This window comes from Mastigoproctus giganteus, chromosome 2, assembly GCF_048544385.1.
Source record: "Mastigoproctus giganteus isolate SK-2022 chromosome 2, ASM4854438v1, whole genome shotgun sequence".
Classification (NCBI taxonomy): Eukaryota; Metazoa; Arthropoda; class Arachnida; order Uropygi; family Thelyphonidae; genus Mastigoproctus; species Mastigoproctus giganteus.
In genome coordinates this window covers 89,631,351-89,653,728 of record NC_143576.1, presented here as the reverse complement: position 1 = coordinate 89,653,728, position 22,378 = coordinate 89,631,351, and the positions used below count along the sequence as shown (strand labels likewise).

Sequence of the window (22,378 nt, the reverse complement as noted above, 5' to 3'; positions counted from 1 at the left end):
TCCTTATTATTTTATTATTTTTTTAACATTGAAAATTCAGTAGAATTTTTATTATTTAATTTCCTGTAGCTCTGTAACCTTAAGAATTGGACACACATTTATATAAACTTTTTTATCATTTAAGTCCTGAATCTAACCTGAAGGTACAGTCTACACATTATGAAATAATGTGTGGACTGTACCTTTATGTATCAGTGTATGTGTGTCATTCCAGTAATTATCAGTTAGAGATCTGAAGAAAAAAAAAAAAAAATACTGTCCACTGTATCAGTTCAGATGCAGTACACAGTTTTTATTTTTTAAGATTTCAGAAAAGCTTTTGATACTAATCCACATAAAAGACAGCTGTATAGTTGGGAGAGCTGTGTCATTAGAGGCAAATTACTGCTATGGATGAAGGAATGGTTGAGTGGCAGAAGACAAAGCGAGTGTTAATTGGCCCTGATCTTCTTGGACTAACATTATTAGTGGAGTTCTTCAAGCTTAAGTATTAGACCCTTAAGTATTATGATGACCCTTCATAGTGATGAAGGCATTTCAAGCTTATCGTCCAAGTTTGCATGATACAAAGGTTAGCGGGTTGGTTAATGGCAGGAATGAAAGTATGTTACTCAACAAGATCTAGGAAGATTAGGCAGATGGGCTGTAAAGTAGCAACTGAAGATTAATATTGAAAAATCAAGGTACTATATATGGGTAGCAATAATCTCAGAATAACTTACCAGCTCTGTGGTACCACACTTAAATTAGTGGAGAACAAAAAAGACCTCACCCCAGATCTTTTTCATTGTCCACTGATGGTAAGTGCGAGTCAGACATGAAATTCTTTGCAGACAGGCTGCTATGACAGCTCATGGGGTTTTGTCAGTGAAATATGGGATTTTTCCAGCAGGAGTATGGAGATGATTATCCTGTTGTATAAGACAGAGCTTAGGCCACATTTTGATTACTGTGTACAGGTCTGGATGCTTCATTTTAGGAAGGCTGTTGATCTGTTGGAACAGGTTCAGAGAAGGGCAGTGAGATTAGTGAGGGGAACAAAAGAGTACTCTTATGAAGAAAAGCTTCGGTTCTGCAAATTGCAGTGTCTGGAAGTGTGTACCTGCAAGATCTGGTCAAAGGCTTTGAATGGATGAAGTAATCTAAAAGCTGATGGTACCCTTCCTCTTGCTCAGACAACTTGTATGAGGGGCTTTTTAAACTGAGCAAGGGTGGTTGCAGGGGAGATGTGCAGAAATTTGCTTTCAACCAGTGGTCAGTTGATTGTTGGGGGAAACCTCCATCTAGTTTTATGAAAGTGGGTAGTTTGAATAAAAGTAAGGAATAACTACAGGGGTTAGACAGGTGATGTGGGAAGTGGTGTTTTTTTTTTTTTTTTTGTTGGCTCTTTTTTTTTTTTTTTTTTTTCCTTCTGATTCTGTATAAACTTGCTTTCTTCCATCATATATATAACTACTAATAATTGTTCACTGTGTTTATTCTATGGAAGTTTGTTAAAAGCAGTGTAAAGAATTGAAATCTTAAGTAGCAATAAGATCTCTTTTTCAGATATTTTTTCTCAACTTATGCTTTGCAGATCTTTTTCTGAACTTAAGGCATTTTAAGTTTTCACATGCCCATTTACATGCATAAAACTGTTTTTCAGCATATGAAATGGTAGGAGAGTATTGGCTCTTACATTAGTAAGAAGCATTATGCTACTCTGGATTTCAAAAATAATTCACTGATGTTTTCTCAGAAAAGGGTGTTTCTAAATCATTTTCTAATGCTGATTTCAAAAATGACTTCCGTTTGCTTCCATCAAGCCAAGTTTCTTCAAAAATTACAAAAGTAAATTTGATTTTTCACAAAAATTTATTTTGTCAGAATTTGTGCACTGAAATTATAACAAAATGCTACTTTAATGAGACTTTTATATTAAAATGCATGTTGAAAACACTATTAAAAAGGGCAGTGTGTTAAAAAGCCCAATAAACACTCTCCCCTCATTTTAAAAACTGATCTACGATGTGTCAAATTTTCATTTCATTCATTTTCTTGCAGATCCTTCTACTTTACAGTCCCTCTTCAGCATTCAGCAATAATCAGCCATCATGTTGACACTCCATTTCACAACTCCTGGTATCTCATCTCATCCCATGTCTTTAATATCCTTTTGAAATCTCTCACACTGTTCTTCACTAATACTTCCTAGATTTTCTAGGAATTAGTTGATGTGGGAGTGTAAACAATATACTTGACACGGTTGCAGCCCAGTTTCTTGAATTTGAGCTGCAGTATATTTTCAACTATATTCATCTAGTCTGGATCCTTGTTGTTCCCTAAGAAGTTCTCAACAACAGACCTGAAGCTAATCCTTGCCTGTTTTTTCTTTTATTCATAGTTCCCTCAAAATCTCATTCCCTCATCAGTTTGCAAATTTGAGGTCCAACAAAAACACCTTGTTTTACCTTTTCTTGGGTAATCAATGGGAATTTAGTACAAAGGTAGTTGAAGTAGGGACCTTCAACTACCTTTGAAGCTGATACAAACTGTTTCATTAAACTCAGTTTGATGTGCAAAGCTGGAACAAGGGCAGTTCTGGGGTAAACCAGTGATTTATGAATTGTTCTTTGATCCAGACAACAAACTGCCTCTTTTTGGCAAGACTTTAACTCTCCATTGCTTACTCCTTACCTGACTCTCACAAAAAGCAAGGCATTTTTGCATAGCCCAGATTGCTGCCCCCCTCATGTGAGGATGGGCTCCTCACATAGGAGTGTCCCTCTATCCCTTTAACTTCTTATTTCAAGGTAGACAGCCTTCCTATTGTCCATCTTAATCTTCTTCATCTGTTCCCTCCCTTTTCACTCTCATTCCTTTTATGCTTCCCCTTCTACCATTTTCCCCCTAGGGCCCTCCCTGGCAAGCTCAGGTGCAGTCCAGGGTTCACCCCTGCCAAAGAACTATCTATCTGTACCATACACAGCTGCCTCCCCCCCCCGAGGCAAGGACAGGCAATGGGGGGGCTAAAGGCTGGAGGAACAACAGGCCAACATAAACCAACACTACACTGCACTAAAACTTAAACTATCTCTGGCATTTACAGTTTGTAGCATAGTAGTAGTAGTAGTAATAGTGACATGTGATACAAGAAAGCAAGCGTATGAGTTTATGCAACATAAGCCAAAAAAAAAAAATGCAAGAATTCCCTCCAAATGTTTGCCCAGTTCCTCCTTAAATTTATTTAACCTATCAACTTCCACAACGACAGATGGAAGTTTGTTCCAGCAATTAACCACCATGGCTAAAGGCAAATTTCCGCACATCTATTCTACATTTGTCTTTCCTCAATTTGAATTTATGCCTCCTTAGGTTCGTAATCTGAACAAGTGGAAGAATCCCATCAGAATTCAGCGTGCTCAACCCATTCAAGGCCTTATACACCTCAATCAGATCACCACGCAGGTACCTAGTCTCCAACCACTGCAATTTGCAGAACTTAAGCCTCTCTTGGTAAGAGGATCCCTTCACTCCCCTCACCAATCTTGTTGCCCTTCTCTGTACACGCTCAAGCAAATCTACATCCTTCCTAAAATGAGGCCTCCAGACCTGTACACAGTACTCAAGGCGTGGCCTGATCATTGCCTTATACAGAGGGACAATCACCTCCTTTTCCGCGCTAGCAAAATTCCTATATATCATTGACAAAACCACATGACCTGCCCTGGCAGCCTGTCTGCATTGCTCAGAAAACTTCATATCTGACTGCACAATTACTCCCAGGTCTTTTTCATTTTCTACCACCTTAAGTGTAGTTTAGTACGTTCCTCTTGGGTTACTTCTACCCATATGCAGTAGTTTGCATTTGTCAATGTTAAATTTCAGTTGCCACTTCTCAGCCCATTTTCCCAAATTTTCTAGATCCTGTTACAGTAGTGCACACTGCCATTACTGTCATTAACAACCCTGCCAACTTTTGTATCATCTGCAAACTCGGACATTAAGCTTGATATACCTTCATCAATATTATTAATAAATATACAAAACAGCAGTGGACCCAACACCGAACCCTGTGGGACTCCACTGATAACATTAGTCCACGAAGAATTATAATTCACTGATCCATTTTTGATCCATTATAATGCACCCATTTTATAGATCTGCATTGAAGAGGCTGCATAATTTCAGAATGAATAGAGGTAATCCATCTGGTCTCTGTTAAAGATTCTCTGGTCAGATTGATTTCTGTAAGGTCATTTTATGCTCTGCAAATGTGATTCTGGTTGTCTCATAATGCATGGTGCCATTCGTTCAACATGATCTTATACCAGTACTGTTCTCCTAGGGGAACGATTGACAAGGGAGGGGTAAGGTGATTGAAGGTCATGTGTATCCAGTCATGAAAGCCTTCTCAGTGTATTTGATAGGCGCCTCCGTAGCCAGGTGGGAAGGAGCAGCAGTGCGTAGCACACGCTTCTTGATTAGACCGGGGTTCCAGCCCGTCACCACCAAATACGGAGGATGCGGAAAGGTCAGGGAATGATCACCACATTTCCCGTTGCAATATGGCCTTAGCTGCTAATGCTCCTGAAAAAAACAAACAAAACAGTGTATTTGATCAATCCTCTGGTTTGTAATTCTTCTATATTTTACTAGATTTTTATACATCATGATAGTGTCAATTCCTTTTACAGTTGAGGAAGTTGGTTCTTGTTCATTTATAGTGAGGGAGCCAAGTGGTTTATGGGTCTTTTGCCATGTTCTGTATATGTGTTTTTTTTTTTTTTTTTTTTTTTTTTGTTTCTTCAAGAACACTTGCTTTGAAAGTCTGGGGGGTTGAACCATGTTTTAGTGTGCTTTGTTATTCTTAGTTACTTCAAAGCTCTTTCATTTACAATATGCCTCAGCTGTTGTGTTAAGAAAGTGGTTGCTTCTTCAATATCCTTACTTAAGATTTGCTCACAGTTGTAGGTTGTCAATAGATGTGTATTGACTTAGGGTTTAATGAAGTTTTTGGAGTATGCACTCTTTGTTTTGTTATAATCATCAACTTGATGTAATAACTAGTGCTGTAACTTTTGGCAGGGGGATCATAATTTATATTAGGTCCATAGATTAAGTGTGCCATCTAAATATTTATTTGAAGGCAGTGTTTAGGATTAGGCACATTGAGAACCCCAATCAGCTTGACTGGCAAATTATCAAATTAGGAATCAAATTATGATGTTCCTTGATAGAACAGAGTTCCTTATCCATCAGTCACCTTGAAAAACCATTACCTTAAAACAGCACCAAAAGGCTATTTGCTTAGCATACGAAATGAACCTGTCAAAGCAGTTTTTCATAGTTATATTAACATGATTTATGTGATAAATATGTTCACATAGCTTTTTCTTTGTTTGTAGATGGGTTTCTTTTTTGTGTGTGTTTTGTTTTTTTAATACAACATTGATGTTATTTTATTCCAGTTTGTTGATTACAAAATAAAATTGCTAACTACATCTGGTAAAATTGAATGTGATGAATTTGAATTGGAGCTGAAATCATATGAACATAAAAAAGCAGTTGGTCGATGGTCAAGTGGAATGTCATCTGTGAAGGTAGGTATGTTGTTTGTTCTGTTTTTTATAAAAAAATATTTATTATTTTTGAATGATAGTGGGTTGAATTTCATCCATTTGAACTCTGTTATACTTTGCTTTCCTATTAATTAAAATGAACACTATTAATTAAAATTACAAACCCATTAACTTAACTTCTGTTCCAGGGAAAATATTGGAGTCATTGCTTAAAGAAGTAATGCAGGACTATATAGACAGGGATACAGTTAAACTGCAGTCACAGCATGGATTTGTTAAGGGAAAATCTTGTCTGATCAAACTGATTGGATACTATGATGCAGTAACAAAGGAACTGGATGCAAAAAATAATTTTGATATCATATACTTGAATTTCAGAAAAGGTTTTGATACTGTTGTACATAAAAAAAAAAAAAAAAAGACTGCTATACAAATTGAATCAGTGTGGCAATAATGGCAAGTTTCAGCTATGGGATAGTTGAGTGGGAAAAGACAGAGGGAGGTTATCAATGGACACTCCCCTTCATGGACTAATATTATTAGTGGAATTCACCAATTTTCATTGCTGGGCCCATTGTTGTTTTCTGTATTTATTAATGAAGTTACATCAGGCTTAATGTCTAAGTTTGCAGATGATAAAAAGGTTGGCAGGGTAGTTAATGACAGTAATCAGAGTAAACTCTGCAACAAGATCTAAAAAAATTAGGCAGATCGGCTGTAAAACCGAAATATAATTGACAAATGCAAGGTACTACATATGGATAACAGATCCCAAATTAACTGCCAACTGCTTTTTTTGCTTTTTTATTGACTTAAATTGGCATATTAATTTATTTTTTAGAGTTGCTTTATATTCTTAGTAACAATACTTTAAATTGAATTTAGATAGAGATTTTGTAGGTTATTACTTAGTATCGGTAAGGGTATCAAATCCACTTGTGGACAGGTTTTGCCACTGCCGTGAACAAAAAGTTTTTAATTATACTTAGCCGCTTTATTGACTTAATTGTTAGATTAAATTATTTTCTATAAGTAGCTTATAGACCTAGTCAAGCTCCATGGTTTATTTTGAATTTAGATAGCACAATTTGGAAAGTAAATAATACCGCGTGTCCGTAGATTAACCGCCATTGTTATACGATATAACCCGTGCACTGAACTAGATAGCGTAAGGTCTAACAGAAAACTAGATAGCGAGTATAGTAGTATCAATTAATCAGTAAAATTTATTAATCTTATTAAATTTCATTGTCAATTGAATTGTACTTTTTTAACTAAATAAATATAGCGACCTAGTTATTACAAACGTAACATCATAAATTAATACATATAAGTTGACATATAACGTAACTCGGAGATAATATTCGATACAGAAATACATATATATAGTGTTATAACTGCATTGGGATATAAGTTTAGGGATATATTTTGTATTGGAATTTTATTGAACTTGAATAGAAATCATAACTCAGACCAGAGCAGCAAAGCAAAAGGCTCAAACTAGTGGAATTGCTGTGGCTCAGGGGAGAACTGAGAGGGGCGATTGCCCTCTGAATCATAGTCTATTGAAATGCACTGCTTGTTTGATGTTTGTGGAGCAATCAGGAACGGGACTTGATATTGTCAAGGGAATGTCTTTGTGTGTGCGCGACGTAAGGGGGTGCTAGGAAATCAGCCAACAACTCGGCATTGTAATGCGCTTATATGAGAGCTTGAAGGACAGGGTGGATGCCCTCAAAGAATTTAAATTGAGATCCCATCAAGCTCTCAGCTGCCTACATCAATGCCAGAGCTTGCACTTGAACATCACACAACACAGCGGCAATCCCCAAGGCAGAATGCGCTGGTCCCAAAGGAACTGGTTGTTGTAGGTGACTCTATTGTCAGGGAAACAGAGAACATATTGTGCAAAAAGGATAGATGGAACAGAACCAGGATATGTGTGCCAAGGGCAAAGGTTGATGACATTGTAGGGCAGATATCATCCTTTAAGGGCACAAAGGGTGATATTGTTGTATACGTTGGCACTACGAGAGTAGTCGGTTTCCTACTCTTAATATCATTAAGAGTAGGAGACCGGCAGAATTACTTAAGTACAAGACAATGCTGAAAAAAAGCCGTGAGTTAGGGTTGAATTTGAAAGTGTCTGCAATTCTGCCCAGACACGATAGGAGGGAGTATATGATGAGAGCCTTGTCAATCAATTCGGCCCTGGAGAGATTGTGCAGGGCTCAAGGGGTAGAATTTTTTCAGCCTGGTCTGTACTTGTTAACAGGAGAGACTGCTTCTACAGGGATGGGATACACTTAAATAGAAAGGGTGCAAGAATGTTTGCTGATGATATCGAGGCAGAGTTAGGTGGGTCGGAAAACTGCTAGCTTGGGGTGATACATGGACTAATAGATTAACAGTAGCCGCTGGCAGAGGTAAAAGTGATTCTTGCACTACTTCTATTGAAATGCAATTGAGCAGCAGCCTGGAAAGCAAGGCAATGGGAATTTCCAGGACTGATGGGAGTCATAGTGGAACAAGTAAATGCATGGGCTGTGTTAGGGTGACTAAGCGTAGAAACAGGTGCATGTATACTTGCATGTACACCAATGCTAGGAGTATAGTTAATAAATTCGATGAGCTTGAAGTGCTAGTCAAGACATCAAAGGCAGATATTGTTAGAATATCAGAGGCATGGTGTAACACAGACATAAGCAGTGCAGAACTGGAATTTGAGGAGTACAATGTGTATAGAAAGGATAGACAGGACAGGAAGGGAGGAGGGGTTATGCTGTTAGTTAAAAAACACATAAAATCTAAGGAAATGCATTCAATTGATGTTGGTGCACAATGCAATGTTGAGTCTGTTTGGCGTGACATAAGCACTGGGAAAGGAAAAATGAGAGTAGGTTTGTGTGTTATAGGCCTAATGAATCTGAGGAGTATGATGAGTAATTGTGCAGAGAAATAGAGTGAGCCGGCAAATTAGAGTGACTTATGGGGGATTTTAATTTCCTGGATATTGACTGGAATTTGTGGGTTGATCACTCATACACTAGCAAGGCTTTTGTGGATTTATTGGATGATTGTTTTCTACAGCAGAATGTTCAGAGGCAACTAGAGGGAGTAATACTCTTGATCTGATTATCAGTAGTGATTCTTCATGCATCAAGAATCTGCAGATAAAGGAACCACTAGGTAGCAGTGATCACAGTGTGCTGAAGTGGGATTTACTCAAAGAGGTAACTACCATCAGGGATAAAGGGAAGGGTTTTTTCTTTCATAAAGGTGACTACAGTGGTCTGAGATGGTATTTAAATTCTATATGGTGGAACCAACTGATGATGTTACCAACAGCAAATTCAAAATGGGAAGCATTCAAAGAATTAATCTTGGAAGCTACTAGGCTTTTCATGACAACAAAGAAATATTGTTCAATATTTAAGCCTAAATGGATTTCAGATGAACTAATTAGACATGTGACAGAGAAGAAAAATGCATGGGATACATATAAATTAACATGTGACACAGAAGCCTATGATAGATGTAAGCTGGTCTGTAACCAAGTTACAGAGGAGCTTAGGCAGGCGAAGGCAGATTACGAGAAATCTTTGGCAAAGGATGCAAAGAAAAACAGCAAAGAGTTCTTTACTTGCGTAAACTCTAGAAGGAAGTGGATGAATCAGATTGGTCCACTTGATATCAATGGTTCAACTGTTGATGATCTTGCTCAGGTAGCTAACAAAATAAATGAATATTTTGCATTGATATTCACACATGAGAAGTTATTCAGGGAGGAGAATGCCACAGGTGTATTCAACTCTGGCAGTAAGCTAGATAATCTTGTAATAACTGAGAGTAAAGTGGAGGAGAAATTGTTGAAGATAAACACAAGAAAGGCACCTGGGGTGGATGGAATCTATCCAGTTATATTAAAGGAGGTGGCAAAGGAAGTAAGCAAACCCTTAGCCATAATTATGAGAGCTTCCCTGGACTCAGGGGAGGTACCCATGGACTGAAGATGTGCAAATGTAACCCCAATCCACAAAGGAGGATCAAAAGGAGACACAGGTAATTACAGACCTATTAGTTTAACTTCTGTTCCAGGGAAATTAATGGAGCACTGGTTAAAGAAGAATTCCAGGATCATCTAGACAAGACTTCAGTTATAGCTCGGACACAGCATGGGTTTGTTAAGGGGAAGTCTTGTCTGACCAATTTGATTGGATACTATGATGTAGTCACAAAGGAACTGGATGCAACGAATAATTTTGATATAATATATTTGGATCTTAGAAAAGCCTTTGATACTGTTGCACATGGAAGACTGCTGCACAAATTGGAGCAGTGTGGCATTGGAGACAAATTGCTGCTATGGATAAAGGGATGGTTGAGTGGGAGAAGACAGGGTGGCAATCAATGGACACTGCTCTTCGTGGACTAATGTTATTAGTGGAGTCCCTCAATGTTCAGTGTTGGGTCCATTGTTGTTTTCTGTATTTATTAATGATATTGATGATGGTATATCAGGCTTAATGTCCACGTTTGCAGACAGTACAAAGGTTGGCATGGTTGGTTGTTAATGGCACTAATGACAGTACACTGCTGCAACAGGATCTAAAAAGGTTGAGCAGATGGGCTGAGAGGTGGCAAATGAAGTTTAATATTGATAAATGTAAAGTACTACATATGAGAAGCAATAATCCCAGAGTAATGTATCAACTCTGTGGCACCACACTGACAGTGGTAGAGAATGAAAAGGACCTAGGGGTAATTGTGCAGGCAGATATGAAGTTTTCTGAGCAGTGCAGATGGTCTGCAAGAGTAGCTCATGGTGTATTGTTAATGATATACAGGAATTTATCTAGCAGGGATAAGGAGGTGATTATCCCCTTGTATAAGGCAATGGTCAGGCCACACCTTGAGTACTGTATATAGGGCTGGAGGCCTCATTTTAAAAAGGATGTACAGCTGTTGGAACGAGTACAGAGAAGGGCAACAAGATTAATGAATAGAACAAAGGGTTGCTCTTACGAAGGCTTAAGTTTTGCAAATTACAGTGTCTGGAGACTAGGCAACTGCAAGGTGATCTGATTTCGGTGAATAAAGCCTTGAACGGTTTGAGCATGCTCAATTGCTGATGGGATTCTTTCTCTTGCTCAGAATAATCGCCTGAGAGAGCATAACTTCAAATTGAGGAAAGACGGTTGTGGGATAGATGTGCGGTCGTTTGCCTTTAGCCAGCGGGTGGTTGATTGCTGGAACAAATGTCCATGTGTCGTAGAAGTTGACAACTTAAATAGATTCAAGGCAGAACTTGACAAACATTTGGAGCGAGTGGATGGGTGAAATAAGGGTGGTTTTTTTTTTTTTTTTTTTTTTTTGGCTGATGCTATATAAGCTTGCTTTCTTGCATCATGTGCCTATGCTAATGCTAACTGTGTGGACTACACTGTGTAGTGGAAAAGAAAAAAAAGACGTGCGTATTTGTGCAGTCAGATATGGAGTTCTCTGAGCAATGCAAGCACTTAGGTTTTTGTCAATGATGTACAGTAAATTTGCTATTAGGGATAAGGAGATGATTATCCCATTGTACAATGGGATAATCATCTTGAGTAATGCATACAGGTTTAGAGGCCTCATTTTAGATCTGGTGGAACACGTGCAGAGAAGGACAATGAGATTGGCAAAGGGAACAAAAGGGTGTCCTTACCAAGAAATGCTTCAGTTCTGTAAATTTCAGCATCTAGAGACTAGGCATCTGCAAGGTAATCTTTAAATGGATTGAGCAGGTTCGATGCCAATAGTATTCTTCCTCTTGTTCAGACTACACACACGAGGGAGGAGCATCAATTCAAGTTGAGGAAGGATGGTTGCAGGATAGATGTGTAGAGTTTTGCTTTCAGCTAGCAGGTGGTTGATTGTTGGAATGAATTTCCATCTTGGATAAATTCAAGGAAGAACTAGATAAATTATTGGAGTGGATGGACAGGTGATAGGGAAGGGGGTTTTTTTTTTTTTTTTTTTGGCTGATGCTTTATAAGCTTGCTTTCTTGTGTCATGCCATTACTACTACCACCACCTAATAATAATTAGAACCAGTACTCTTAATTGTTTTATCCATGTATTCTACTGTACTGCTTACACATTATATATATGTATGTATGAAATGAAAGTAGCATAGTGGAACACATAGACGTTTTATTTCATGTTATTAGGATAAATAGTTTTCATTGTTAAACTGGCTCCTAGCAGAATGGGTCCATGACCACATCTTATGACTGTCAATTAATTTTCTGTTTAGAATTACTAGCTGATAATGATTCATAACCTGGTATAAGTAATAATGCTCACACAAATTATATACAAATTAAGTCCCAAAACAATGCGCTAACTTATCCAACTCTTTCATGATGGTTAACATTCAGGCAACCCGCCCTCAAGGATTGAGGCTGCAAGCTTGGTATAGTTCAAGGCAGAATTGGCTGGTCACTGATTAGTGCTAAGATTTTATTTCAGTTTTTGATAATGTGAAGAGCTTGTATTTGTCTTTAGATCAGAATGAAAGACTTTATTTCTGTAAATTGCAATATCTGGAAGCAAAGTACCTGCAAGGAAACTTTGATGAATTTGAATTGGAGCTGAAATCATTCAGGCTTTAATTTTTTTTTTTTTTTATATGTGAACCCCAAACACGAGAGGTGTTAGAACCAATAGTACTTAGTACCGTGCTTGGGTTGGAGGTTGAGAAGACGAAAGAAGATATTTGTTGACATTGGACTTGCTGACCGGGCTAGCCGAGTGGGTAAAGTACCTGCCCGGCAACCCAAAGGTCGCGGGTTCGATTCCCGCCTCGGGCTTGGATCAAAGTACTGCAAAAACCTTGGGAGGTGCAATATGGCCACAGAAGCCGATGCACCAACAACTACCAAATCAAAAAAAAAAAAAAAAGACATTGGACTTGAACTTCTGTAGATTGTAATTTTCAGGAAATACGTATGAAGGAAGGTTGTTCCAGAAAACGGCAGTTGAATGAATAAATGAGGAAGATGAAAAGTTGGTTCTGTGGGTTTGAAGTTGGACAGTAAATGGATGTTGGCTGGTGGCGGCACGTGTTCGGACTGTTTTGAAAGGGAGAGCGGGAATTATAGAAGCCAATTCAGAAGAACAGTGCCCATGGAAGTATCTGTAAAAGAGGCATGCAGCAGAAACAGTGCGTCTATGAGAAAGCGAGTGGAGAGACTCTGTTAGAGATGAGTCATTAATTAACCTAACTGCCCTCTTCTGAATGGAATCAAGAAGCCTGAGAGAGGTTTTGGGGGCACCACCCCAAATGTGGGAACAATATTCCATGGCAGGGCGGATTTGCGATTTATACAGAGTGAGCAGCTGTTTGGAAGAAAAGTAATGCCGAGAGCGAAAGAGAAAACCAAGTTTTTTAGATGCAGAGGAAGCAATATTTGTAATGTGCTTGTGCCAAGAGAGATTAGAAGTCAGGGTAATCCCCAAAAGAGATATATCCTTTTGCCTAGAAATTGGAGTGTCACTAAAGATAAGCATAAGAGCAGAAGAATCCTTTTTGCGAGATATAAGACAAGACTGAGTTTTAGAAGGGTTGAAATCAACTAAGTTGTCTTTGCCCCACTGGAGAGTTACCTGAAGATCGGCATTTAAGGAATTGGTAGCAGATTTTCGAGAAATTGAAGCTGATTGAGCAGGACAAGATTTCTCAAAACGAAAAGTTGAATGCAATGTGCTATCATCGGCAAAACTATGGATAGGATTTCCAGTCAATGGAAGAAGGTCATTGATATACAAGAGGAAAAGAGTGGGGGAAAGAACTGAACCTTGGGGGACACCGGCATTAGTGGAGATGTTAGAAGACAGAGAGCCATCTACCATCACCCTCAGTGAGCGATCAGAGAGAAAACTGGATAACCAATTACTAAAAACAGTTGGCAAACCATAAGATGGAAGCTTGTTTAGAAGACCTTTATGCCAAACACGATCAAAAGCCTTTGAGATGTCAAGAGCAACTACTTGTGTTTCACCGAACCTTTCCATTGAAGTAGTCCATAAATGGGTAACATAAGCCAGGATATCACCAGTGGATCGACACTGACGGAATCCATACTGGTGATCGTTGATCAGACGGAAGGTTTCTAGGTAGTTTAAGAGTTGGCGGTTAATTGATTTCTCCATTACTTTAGAAAGAGTAGAAGTAATTGCAATGGGACGATAATTGGATGGGAGGGATTTGTCACCCTTTTTAGGAACTGGCTGGATATGAGCAAATTTCCAAGCAGAAGGAAAAACACCTTTGGAATAAGAAAGTGAAAAAAGGCGGCAAAGAATAGGAGTAAGTTCAGGAGCACAGATTTTGAGAACAAGTGGAGAAATACAATCAGGACCTGGAGCTTTCTTAGCATCAAGATTCATCAAAATCCTCCTGATATCCTTTTGACGGAAGACCACAGGACGCATTGAATGGACCGTGTTGGGAATGGTGGGAGGTGTTTTACCAAGTTCATTAATACATGAGCTGGAAGAAAAATGGGATGCTAGCAGGTCAGCTTTATCCTTGGCTTAAGTGACAACAGAACCATCTGGTTTGGACAGAGCTGGAAGCAGAGATGGGCAAAAGTTGCGGCCAATAGCTTTGGCAAGAGACCAGAATGCTCAGCTACCATTAGGGCAAGAAGCAAGTTTTCTACTCTTAGCCTGTTCAAACTCTAGTTTGGACTGATTAATAACTGCTTTACAATTGTTGCGAGCTCTGGTGTAGGCAGAAAATGAAACTGAAGAATTAGAAACAAGCCAATTACGATATGCAACATTCTTCTCTTGAACAGCCTTAGCACATTTATTGGAAAACCAAGGTTTAGATAAGGCGAACTATCAAAACTTAAGTTTTGATAGTGTCCTTACTCTTTTTGAACAACACATAAGGAAACAAATTTAGGTATATTTATTAGGATAGATATGCAAAAATTTGCTTTCAGCCATAAAGTAATTGTTTGTCGGAAAAAACTTCCATCTGGTTTTGTGAAAGTGAGTAATTTGAATAAATTTAAGGAAGGATTTAGACAAATTGTTATAAGGAATGGCAGGAGGTGGAAAATCGGGGTAAGGGTAGGGTTTATTTTATTATTTTTATTTTTTGTTGATGATGTATATGCTTTCTTCTTGCATCGTTTACTACTACTACTAAAGTCTGCAAATGCTCATCTGAACTCCAGTATTAATATTATTAATTTAAATGATATAAGGAAGCAAACTTATATAGCATCAACCCCCAAAAAAAAAAGCTTTCCACATTACCTGTCTATTCCCTCTAATAATTTTTCTAGTTCTTCCTTAAATTTATTCAAACTACCACTGGCTGTAAGAAAATTTCCACACATATATATCCTTCAACCATCCTTCCTTAATTTAAATTTATGCTCTCTTAGCATTTAGCTTACTCAGTCCATTCAAAGCCTTAAACACCTAAGTTACATTGCCTCACAAGTACCTAGTTTCCAAATACTGCAATTTGCAGAACTGAAACCATTTTAGTTTCCCTCTGAACTGTGAACCCCTTTGTTCCCATCGCTAATCTCATTGCCTTTATCTGCACTCATTCTATCAGATTTGCATCCTTCCTAAAATGAGGCCTCCAGACCAGTTTGCAAGTTCTCAAGATTTTTTATATTTTTTATATAACAGTAGAATCACCTCCTTATCCCTTCTGGAAAGTTTATTAATTCCTTCTCCCCCTCCCACACCAGGTGGAAAAGACCAGAGTTTGAGTTCCATCGATGACATGAGGAATTTTTATCAGGTTTTTTTCACAATGTGGGCGAATCAATTAGTCTCGGGTGCAGGTAGCATGGTTTTTTCTCCTGGAAACTAGAGTTTTTCATCCTGCAAACAGAAAATTGACCACAGAATGCATGCAATTTACAGACAGTATACATTAAGCAATATGGCCTTTGTCTCTGATGATGCTCCTAAAACCTATGACAACAACTCCCCCCCCCTTCAAGCTAGCAGTTTACCAACCCATTTTTAATTTGTCTCGGCAGCAACAACTGTTGAACTTTGTTAATAGGTTTTTATTTGAGAAATTTTTTTGATTTGCAAAACTCACAAATAGTGCTCATGGACCACACTTTTTCAATATTTGGTTCTTCAGAATATTTGCCTTGTTGTATCTATTTTTGTTTGAATAAAATTTCTTGCTGCATTCACTTCTCTTCTTACATTGGATTGTTCAGAAGTTCTAATTCTGGATCAGAATCCCGTGTCTGATATCGTTAGCTGTTCATCTAACAGTTTGTTCAATCAAAAGTTCACTTGCAATGGCCGTAGCCACTGTTGTGCATTTGTGGTTCTTATCAATTTCTGAATTTAACGACTTTGATACTGTAATTAGCACTTCCTTCATTCTTCAGCTAGTCACTTTTTATTTTCTTTAGAAGAGTTGTCACTTTTCTTCCATTTTAAAATACCAGATGCCTTATAAACCTTTAATATAAATTGATATCTGAAGTTATGCTTCGAAGAAAATTGTATTGAAAAGGGAAAGAAATTCATAAACTGTAGAAATATGATGAAGAATACTCAAAACATGAATGGTCGGATGCCAATATATTTTTATTATAGTTGTTTATCGTGTGAAATAATTATAAAACAGTGCATTGTTTCTACTAATGCTGCAGGCTATATGTAAGAACTTTCACATGCTGTGAGGACTTTTTGAACATCATATACCATAATGCCACCGTGTAATCTCATGTTTATACAGACTATAAACATGAGATTTAATTATACTGCTCTGTTGTTATAATTATACTGTGACAGGCAAACGTGAGACTATTCACCTTCATATCGTTGCATATAGTGGGCACAGGCTTGATACAGAATTATTTGGTGTTTTATAGTAATAATACATTAGTGGACTTCCAGCAGTTTGTTTGTTAGTTCTTTAAGACCATTTTTAGTGCAAGACAAACCTAATTTATGTGTTTGCGCATTTGTGAAGAAACCATTATTACTTAGATGATTTATAGAACTTCTTAATGTACCGTTGTGTAATCGACTTAATAATGTAAATAGCAATAAGAGCTTAATAGACGGTACTCACCTGAATTGATCTGCTTAGTTACATGGGGTTGAAGTGGAAATTGAAGTTTAAAATAAGTTAAATTGAATAAATACAGAATTATTAAAACCTGTAATTAAAATTTGCTCAAGGAAGTAGAAGTGCACTACCTCGTCCCTGGTTGTCATTTGAAAAAAATATATTAATTGAAACAAGTGAAGCCAATAGTCACAACGAGCGACTTTCGTGTTATACATCTTCGGTTGGCAATGATAGGAGAAAAATAAATCATGTATTTAAAGAATTCTTATGTTCCCATAATGCATTTCAAGACATGTGGGAATCTTATGTGCATAAGATTCCAGACCAGAGAAAGGTTGGTTGGCAGTTTTGTTAAATTTAGTGTTATGGCGACGCCATTCTATGACAAGTGCCTCGTGTTGGACGATTTTGTAACTAGATCCTAATTTAATAACTGCAATGGTTAGATTCAGCCATTGCAGTTATTAAATTAGGATCTAGTTACAAAATCTTCCAACATTGAGGCACTTGTCATAGAATGGTGTCGCCATAACACTAAATTTAACGTTCTAAATACGAAACTGCCAACCAACCTTTCTCTGGTTGTTGTTGTTGTTGTTTTGGTTTTTAGGAGCATTAGCAACTAAGGCCATATTGCTCTGGGAATATGCGGTGGTCATTCCCTGACCTTTCCGCATCCTCCGTATTTGGTGGTGACGGGCTCGAACCCCGGTCTAATCAAGAAGCGTGTGCTAGGCACTGCTGCTCCTTCCCACCTGGCTACGGAGGCGCCTCCTTTCTCTGGTCTGGAATCTTACACACATAAGATTCCCACATGTCTCGAAATGCATTATGGGAACATAAGAATTCTTTAAATACACGATTTCTTTTTCTCCTATCATTGCCAACTGAAGACGTTTAACACGAAAGTCACTCTTTGTGACTATAGGCTTCACTTGTTTCATATTAATATTTTTTTTTTCACATGACAACCAGGGATGAGGTAGTGCACTTCAACTACATGTAACTAAGCAGATCAATTGAGGTGAGTACTGTCTATTAAGCTCTTATTGCTATTTTCATTATTATGAAACCATTATTATTATTGCGATTTCCAGGCAGTCATCTTAAAATTAGACTAATAACTACAATCTCGATTTTTAAAAAGTAATAATACTATTTACTATTCAGAAATGCTTCTGAAAGTTTCTGTAGTGGTGAACCGAGAGGGCTATGGAATTTGAATTAGGCCTAAAACCATTAGAACGTGCTGAAATCTTTGCAGATGTAAAGAATGGGAGTGTAATTAATGAATAGCACTATGCGGCATGCTTCAGGAATGGTCAAACAAGCAGCAGCAGCTATGTTTTAATGCTGCAAAATTCATGGTTTTTATACTTGCAAATAGCCACCCTAAAATAATATACACTTGGAGAGCTTGCATTAACATCAGTTAATGCAAGCTCTCCAAGTTCGTCACAAGAGAAAGGGATTTGGGAGTTACATTACAGGTAATTACGTGAAATTCTCTGTGCAGTGCAGACAGGAGGCAAGGAAGGCTTATGTTCTGTCAATGATGCTTGTAAAGATAGGGCAGTTATAATTATACTGAGTAAGGTAGTTGTGAGACTGCATGTGGAATACTGTGTCCAGGTGTGGAGGCCACATTGAAAAACGATATTGAAGTCCTTGAATAGGTCAAAAGATGGGCAGTGAGCATGGTTAGATTGCCTAAAGTGCACCCATATGAGGAGAGATTGAATATGTGGGCTACAGAGCTTAGTAACTAGGTATCTTAGAAGAGACTCACATTGAAGCCTATTTGTTGGAGTCTACTCTGAGAGGGAAGTATTGAAATGGATTTGCACAATATTAAATAATACTGCAACTAGGGGTTATAAATTAGCTGGATTGTAGGAAGTTGTTTTTCCTTTTCCTGTTGAATTGTTAATCTTTAAATAAGTTGCCTCCATGGGTAGCTGAGCTCTATGGCTTGGGAAAATTCAAAGATCAGGTGTAATAGTACTGGAACAAAGGAAGGTAACACATCAGCAATTTTTTTTTTTTTTTATTATAATTAGCAATGACCACATGGTGCAAGAAAGCCTATGGCTTATGCTACACCAATCAAAAATAAATTAAAAATAATAAAAAAATAAATAAAAAATAAAAAAATTAATAAAATAAAAAATAACTAAAATAATAATAATAATAAGAAGAAGAAAATTAAAAAAAAAATTAAAAATTAATAAGAAAAAAGGAAATAGACAACCTATGTGTTTCCCTCCTCCCATAGGTAGTTATCCAGCTGACCTTTGAATTTCCCCAAACTGTCAGCCTCTACCACCCATGTAGGTAACTTATTTAGTAATTTATAACTTGCTGGCTAAAATAAAACTTCCTATGGGTAACTCAAGATATGGATGCAAAAATAAAAAAAGAAAGAAAGTAAAAATTGTGTGGTTTTTTATTCGAAAGTTTTAATGAAATTTGGAATAGCTTGACTAATTTTTCTGAAAGAGTGAAATATAAAATTTCATAAAAATCTGTTGGGTGAGTTGAGATACTGACTGATAGGAATGCTAATAGTTACTTTATATACATTCAGGAATGCTCGAAAAAAAAGAAACTAAATCTCTGAAATCTGATGACAGCACCTCTCTGTGTTTGGTTACAATATGTCTGGTATAGGAAAGTTGTAAAAGTGGGAGTATGCATATTCAGTTTTTGAAAAGTAGAAGAGAGTATTTCATGATGTGTTCATATTGTATTTATATGGCATAGTCCTTTTAGTCCTTTGCTACCTGTACATATACAGGGTTGTTAAAATTAAAATATTCCTATGTAGAGGGCTCTGGAGTCAGTTCTAAGGCTCATACTGAAGAGAAATTTGGACAACAGGTACAATAAAGAATATGCTTGCTATTTATTAGTGAAAAAAAAAATTAGTTACAAAATTTGTCACTATATGGCACTGTGGCAGTATAAATCACTTGAACAGCACTACAGTTGTTCAGTGTATCCTCCATTTTGATCAACAGTTTCCATTCATAGAACAGCATTTTCTACAGCAGAATGTAACATGTCAACTGGAATAGCCAGCACATGATGTCTAATGCTCTCCTTCAGATCTGCCCGAGTTTGACATCCTTCCCGATACATAAGGTATGTTCGTGTCAGACGGCACCTGGGATTTCTCCCATCTCCGCGTGTGTTTCGCTGTATCGAGGACAGTACACTGTCAAGCCAGAGACTTGAAAGTGCACACACTTTTGGGTCGTGTCTGTGCAGTGTGATATGTTGTGCCCATTGTTTATCCGGCTTATTGGCTGCCAGGCCCCTAGTGGGACCCGACGTTGCCCATACCCTGCCACGTGGAGGCTAGCCGGGTGTATCCAGTATCACAACAATTTGCTCTGGCAGGTCCTGCCACCTAGTTTCCTGGGATTTCAGTGGCTAGGGCCTATTTAAAAAAAAAAAAAAATAAATAAATAAAATAAAATAAAAGTTTATGCATTTGACATTAATGCTTAATGGGATTGCTGTTAGGAAATCGCTGGTTAGGGTTGAACACTAAAGAGATGTGTTAAAGGCCAAATAGGTCGGGCAAAATTTTGATGTTATTAAATTTAGACATGTAACGCTAGATAAAAGCTGATAGTGTTAGATATCTTAGAGATTTGCACAAAACCGGTAGAATTTAGACGTTGGTTATAATTTGGCGGCATTGTTAAGGGGTGTACTCGGTCGATTTAGTGAGAGAGAGAGGGGGGGGAGATTGAAGACTGGGGAGGAAACAGATAGAAGAATAGGGACGGATAGAGTAGGCATCCCCAAAGAGGTCAGTGGAGACGAGCCCCACCAGGCGAAATATGGGGGGTAGGCAGGGAGGAGAGGAGACAGAGATCCGTCTCCTCCATTCCCTGCCTGGGGATGGGGTTTTAAAGGGAACCAGGTTAGAGTACCCAGTTCGGATCGCCAATGGCGTGTTGGCAGCAAAGCCGCAGAATGTCTTCGTCGGTGTCTTGTCCAAGGAGTGTCGAATCCGGTATGAAGGTCCAGCTGCCCATCCCGCTCTGGGGGTGGGATATGTTAGCTGGCAGTGGGGAACCTACCAGGTGAAGGGGGGGGGAGACGCACACATTTACTTCATTCGTAATGTGCATTCTCACTCTACTTGCATTCTTTTTTTTTTTTTTTTTTTTATTTATTTATTTATTATTATTATTTTTTTATTTTTTTTTTCTTATAATTTTTTTTTTATTTATTATTATTTTTTTTTATACTTTTTTCTTATTTTATAATTTTTTTTTATTTATTTATTTTTATACTTTTTTCTTATTTATTTTTTTTTTTTTATACTTTTTTCTTATTTTATAATTTTTTTTTTTTTTTTTATTTCACTCAACTCATTCATCTTTTTCTCACACACCAGGAGGGGATGCAATGATGGGTAGCGTAAATTTAAATACTAATTAAAACCAGGGTTAGTGTGTACTTAACTTAGCATTTGTGGTTTGTGTTCTTTTCTCTCACGCTTGCACTTTTATTCATTCTTCTAGCTCTCATCTCATTTATTCGACTCTTTCTTTCTGCACTGCACTCTCTGGGCACCGCAACTTACTGTTATTCTTCAGTTGTGGTGCAGGCCTAGCTGCAAGGTTTTTTTTTTTTTTTTTTTGCAGGCCAGGGGAGAATGCAGTGATGTGGTTTGTAAATGTTTGTTGGTACAGTATATATAAAGTAATGTAAGTTATTTTTAACTTTGTATTCTTTCGGCCAATTACATTTGCTCTTCTGCTCACTCCCATTCACTTTCTCTGCATGCATTCCCATCCCCCTCCCCTACATTGGTTTGGGGCCCCAGGTTCCTACACATGGCATGGTAGTCATGGGGAGTTTTGTTATGTCAGGTTACTGTCAGGGTGCAGAATACTGCTATCCTAACAGTTTTTAAGTCATCATCTGGGCGTGGTGGGAAACTTGGGCAATTTTACTATTGATTATTGTTTAATTGCTGGGGGGCTGAGATTGCTCTGCGCATTTCGAAAACTTTCTGTGTGAAAGATGTAAAAGCTTTATAATTTTGCTCTTCTATGATAAAGAGATGTTCTTCTCCCCTGGGAAGGGGACCAATCTGTGCTATTAACTCTGTTCTGGGGATGTCATATATTATACATTCATAGAGAATGTGTGCCCAGTCTTCACTTTCGCCACAGGTGCAGTTTGGGTCATCGGTCAGGCCTAAGGAGGTTAGTTTCGCCTTTAGGGAGCCGTGCCCTGTCAATATAAATGTTGTAAAAAGTCCAGGGGCATACCACTTAGGTGGCTTTGGGCTAACCATTGACACCAGTGGCAGAAACCGTTTGGTGACCAGACCTCTGGTTTCCTGCTCCCACTTTGTTTGCCATAGCTCGTGGAGCTTTGTGGCTATTCTTTTTCTTTCATCATTGAAGGTATTGGTTGTATCAAGGGCTATCCCCAGAAATTCTGTGGGTATGCCCTTTTTAAATCTATAATATAAGCCTCTTTTGGCTACTTCCAGGTAAAGTGGGAGAGTTCCGGCCAGCAACTGTAGTGCAGGTGTGCTTACCGTGCGACATGCTCTGGTAATAGTGAGTAGTATTGTCCTTTGTATCGATTCTAATTTATTCCTATTTCTTACTATGGCCGAGCGGATGAACCATGCACCGGCTCCATAGGTGATAACAGGCAGGAA

At 38.0% G+C, this 22,378-nt stretch overlaps 1 protein-coding gene across 1 annotated transcript in view; it reads left to right on the top strand.

The window, feature by feature from the left end:
* LOC150089405 (DENN domain-containing protein 1A-like) overlaps window positions 1–22,378 on the top strand; it is a 263,359-nt gene that overhangs the window by 188,456 nt on the left and 52,525 nt on the right. The window contains exon 15 of the mRNA XM_090389970.1: window positions 5,451–5,582. Coding sequence (XP_090246096.1) covers window positions 5,451–5,582 — 132 coding nt within the window. The remainder of the gene's footprint in view (window positions 1–5,450; window positions 5,583–22,378) is intronic.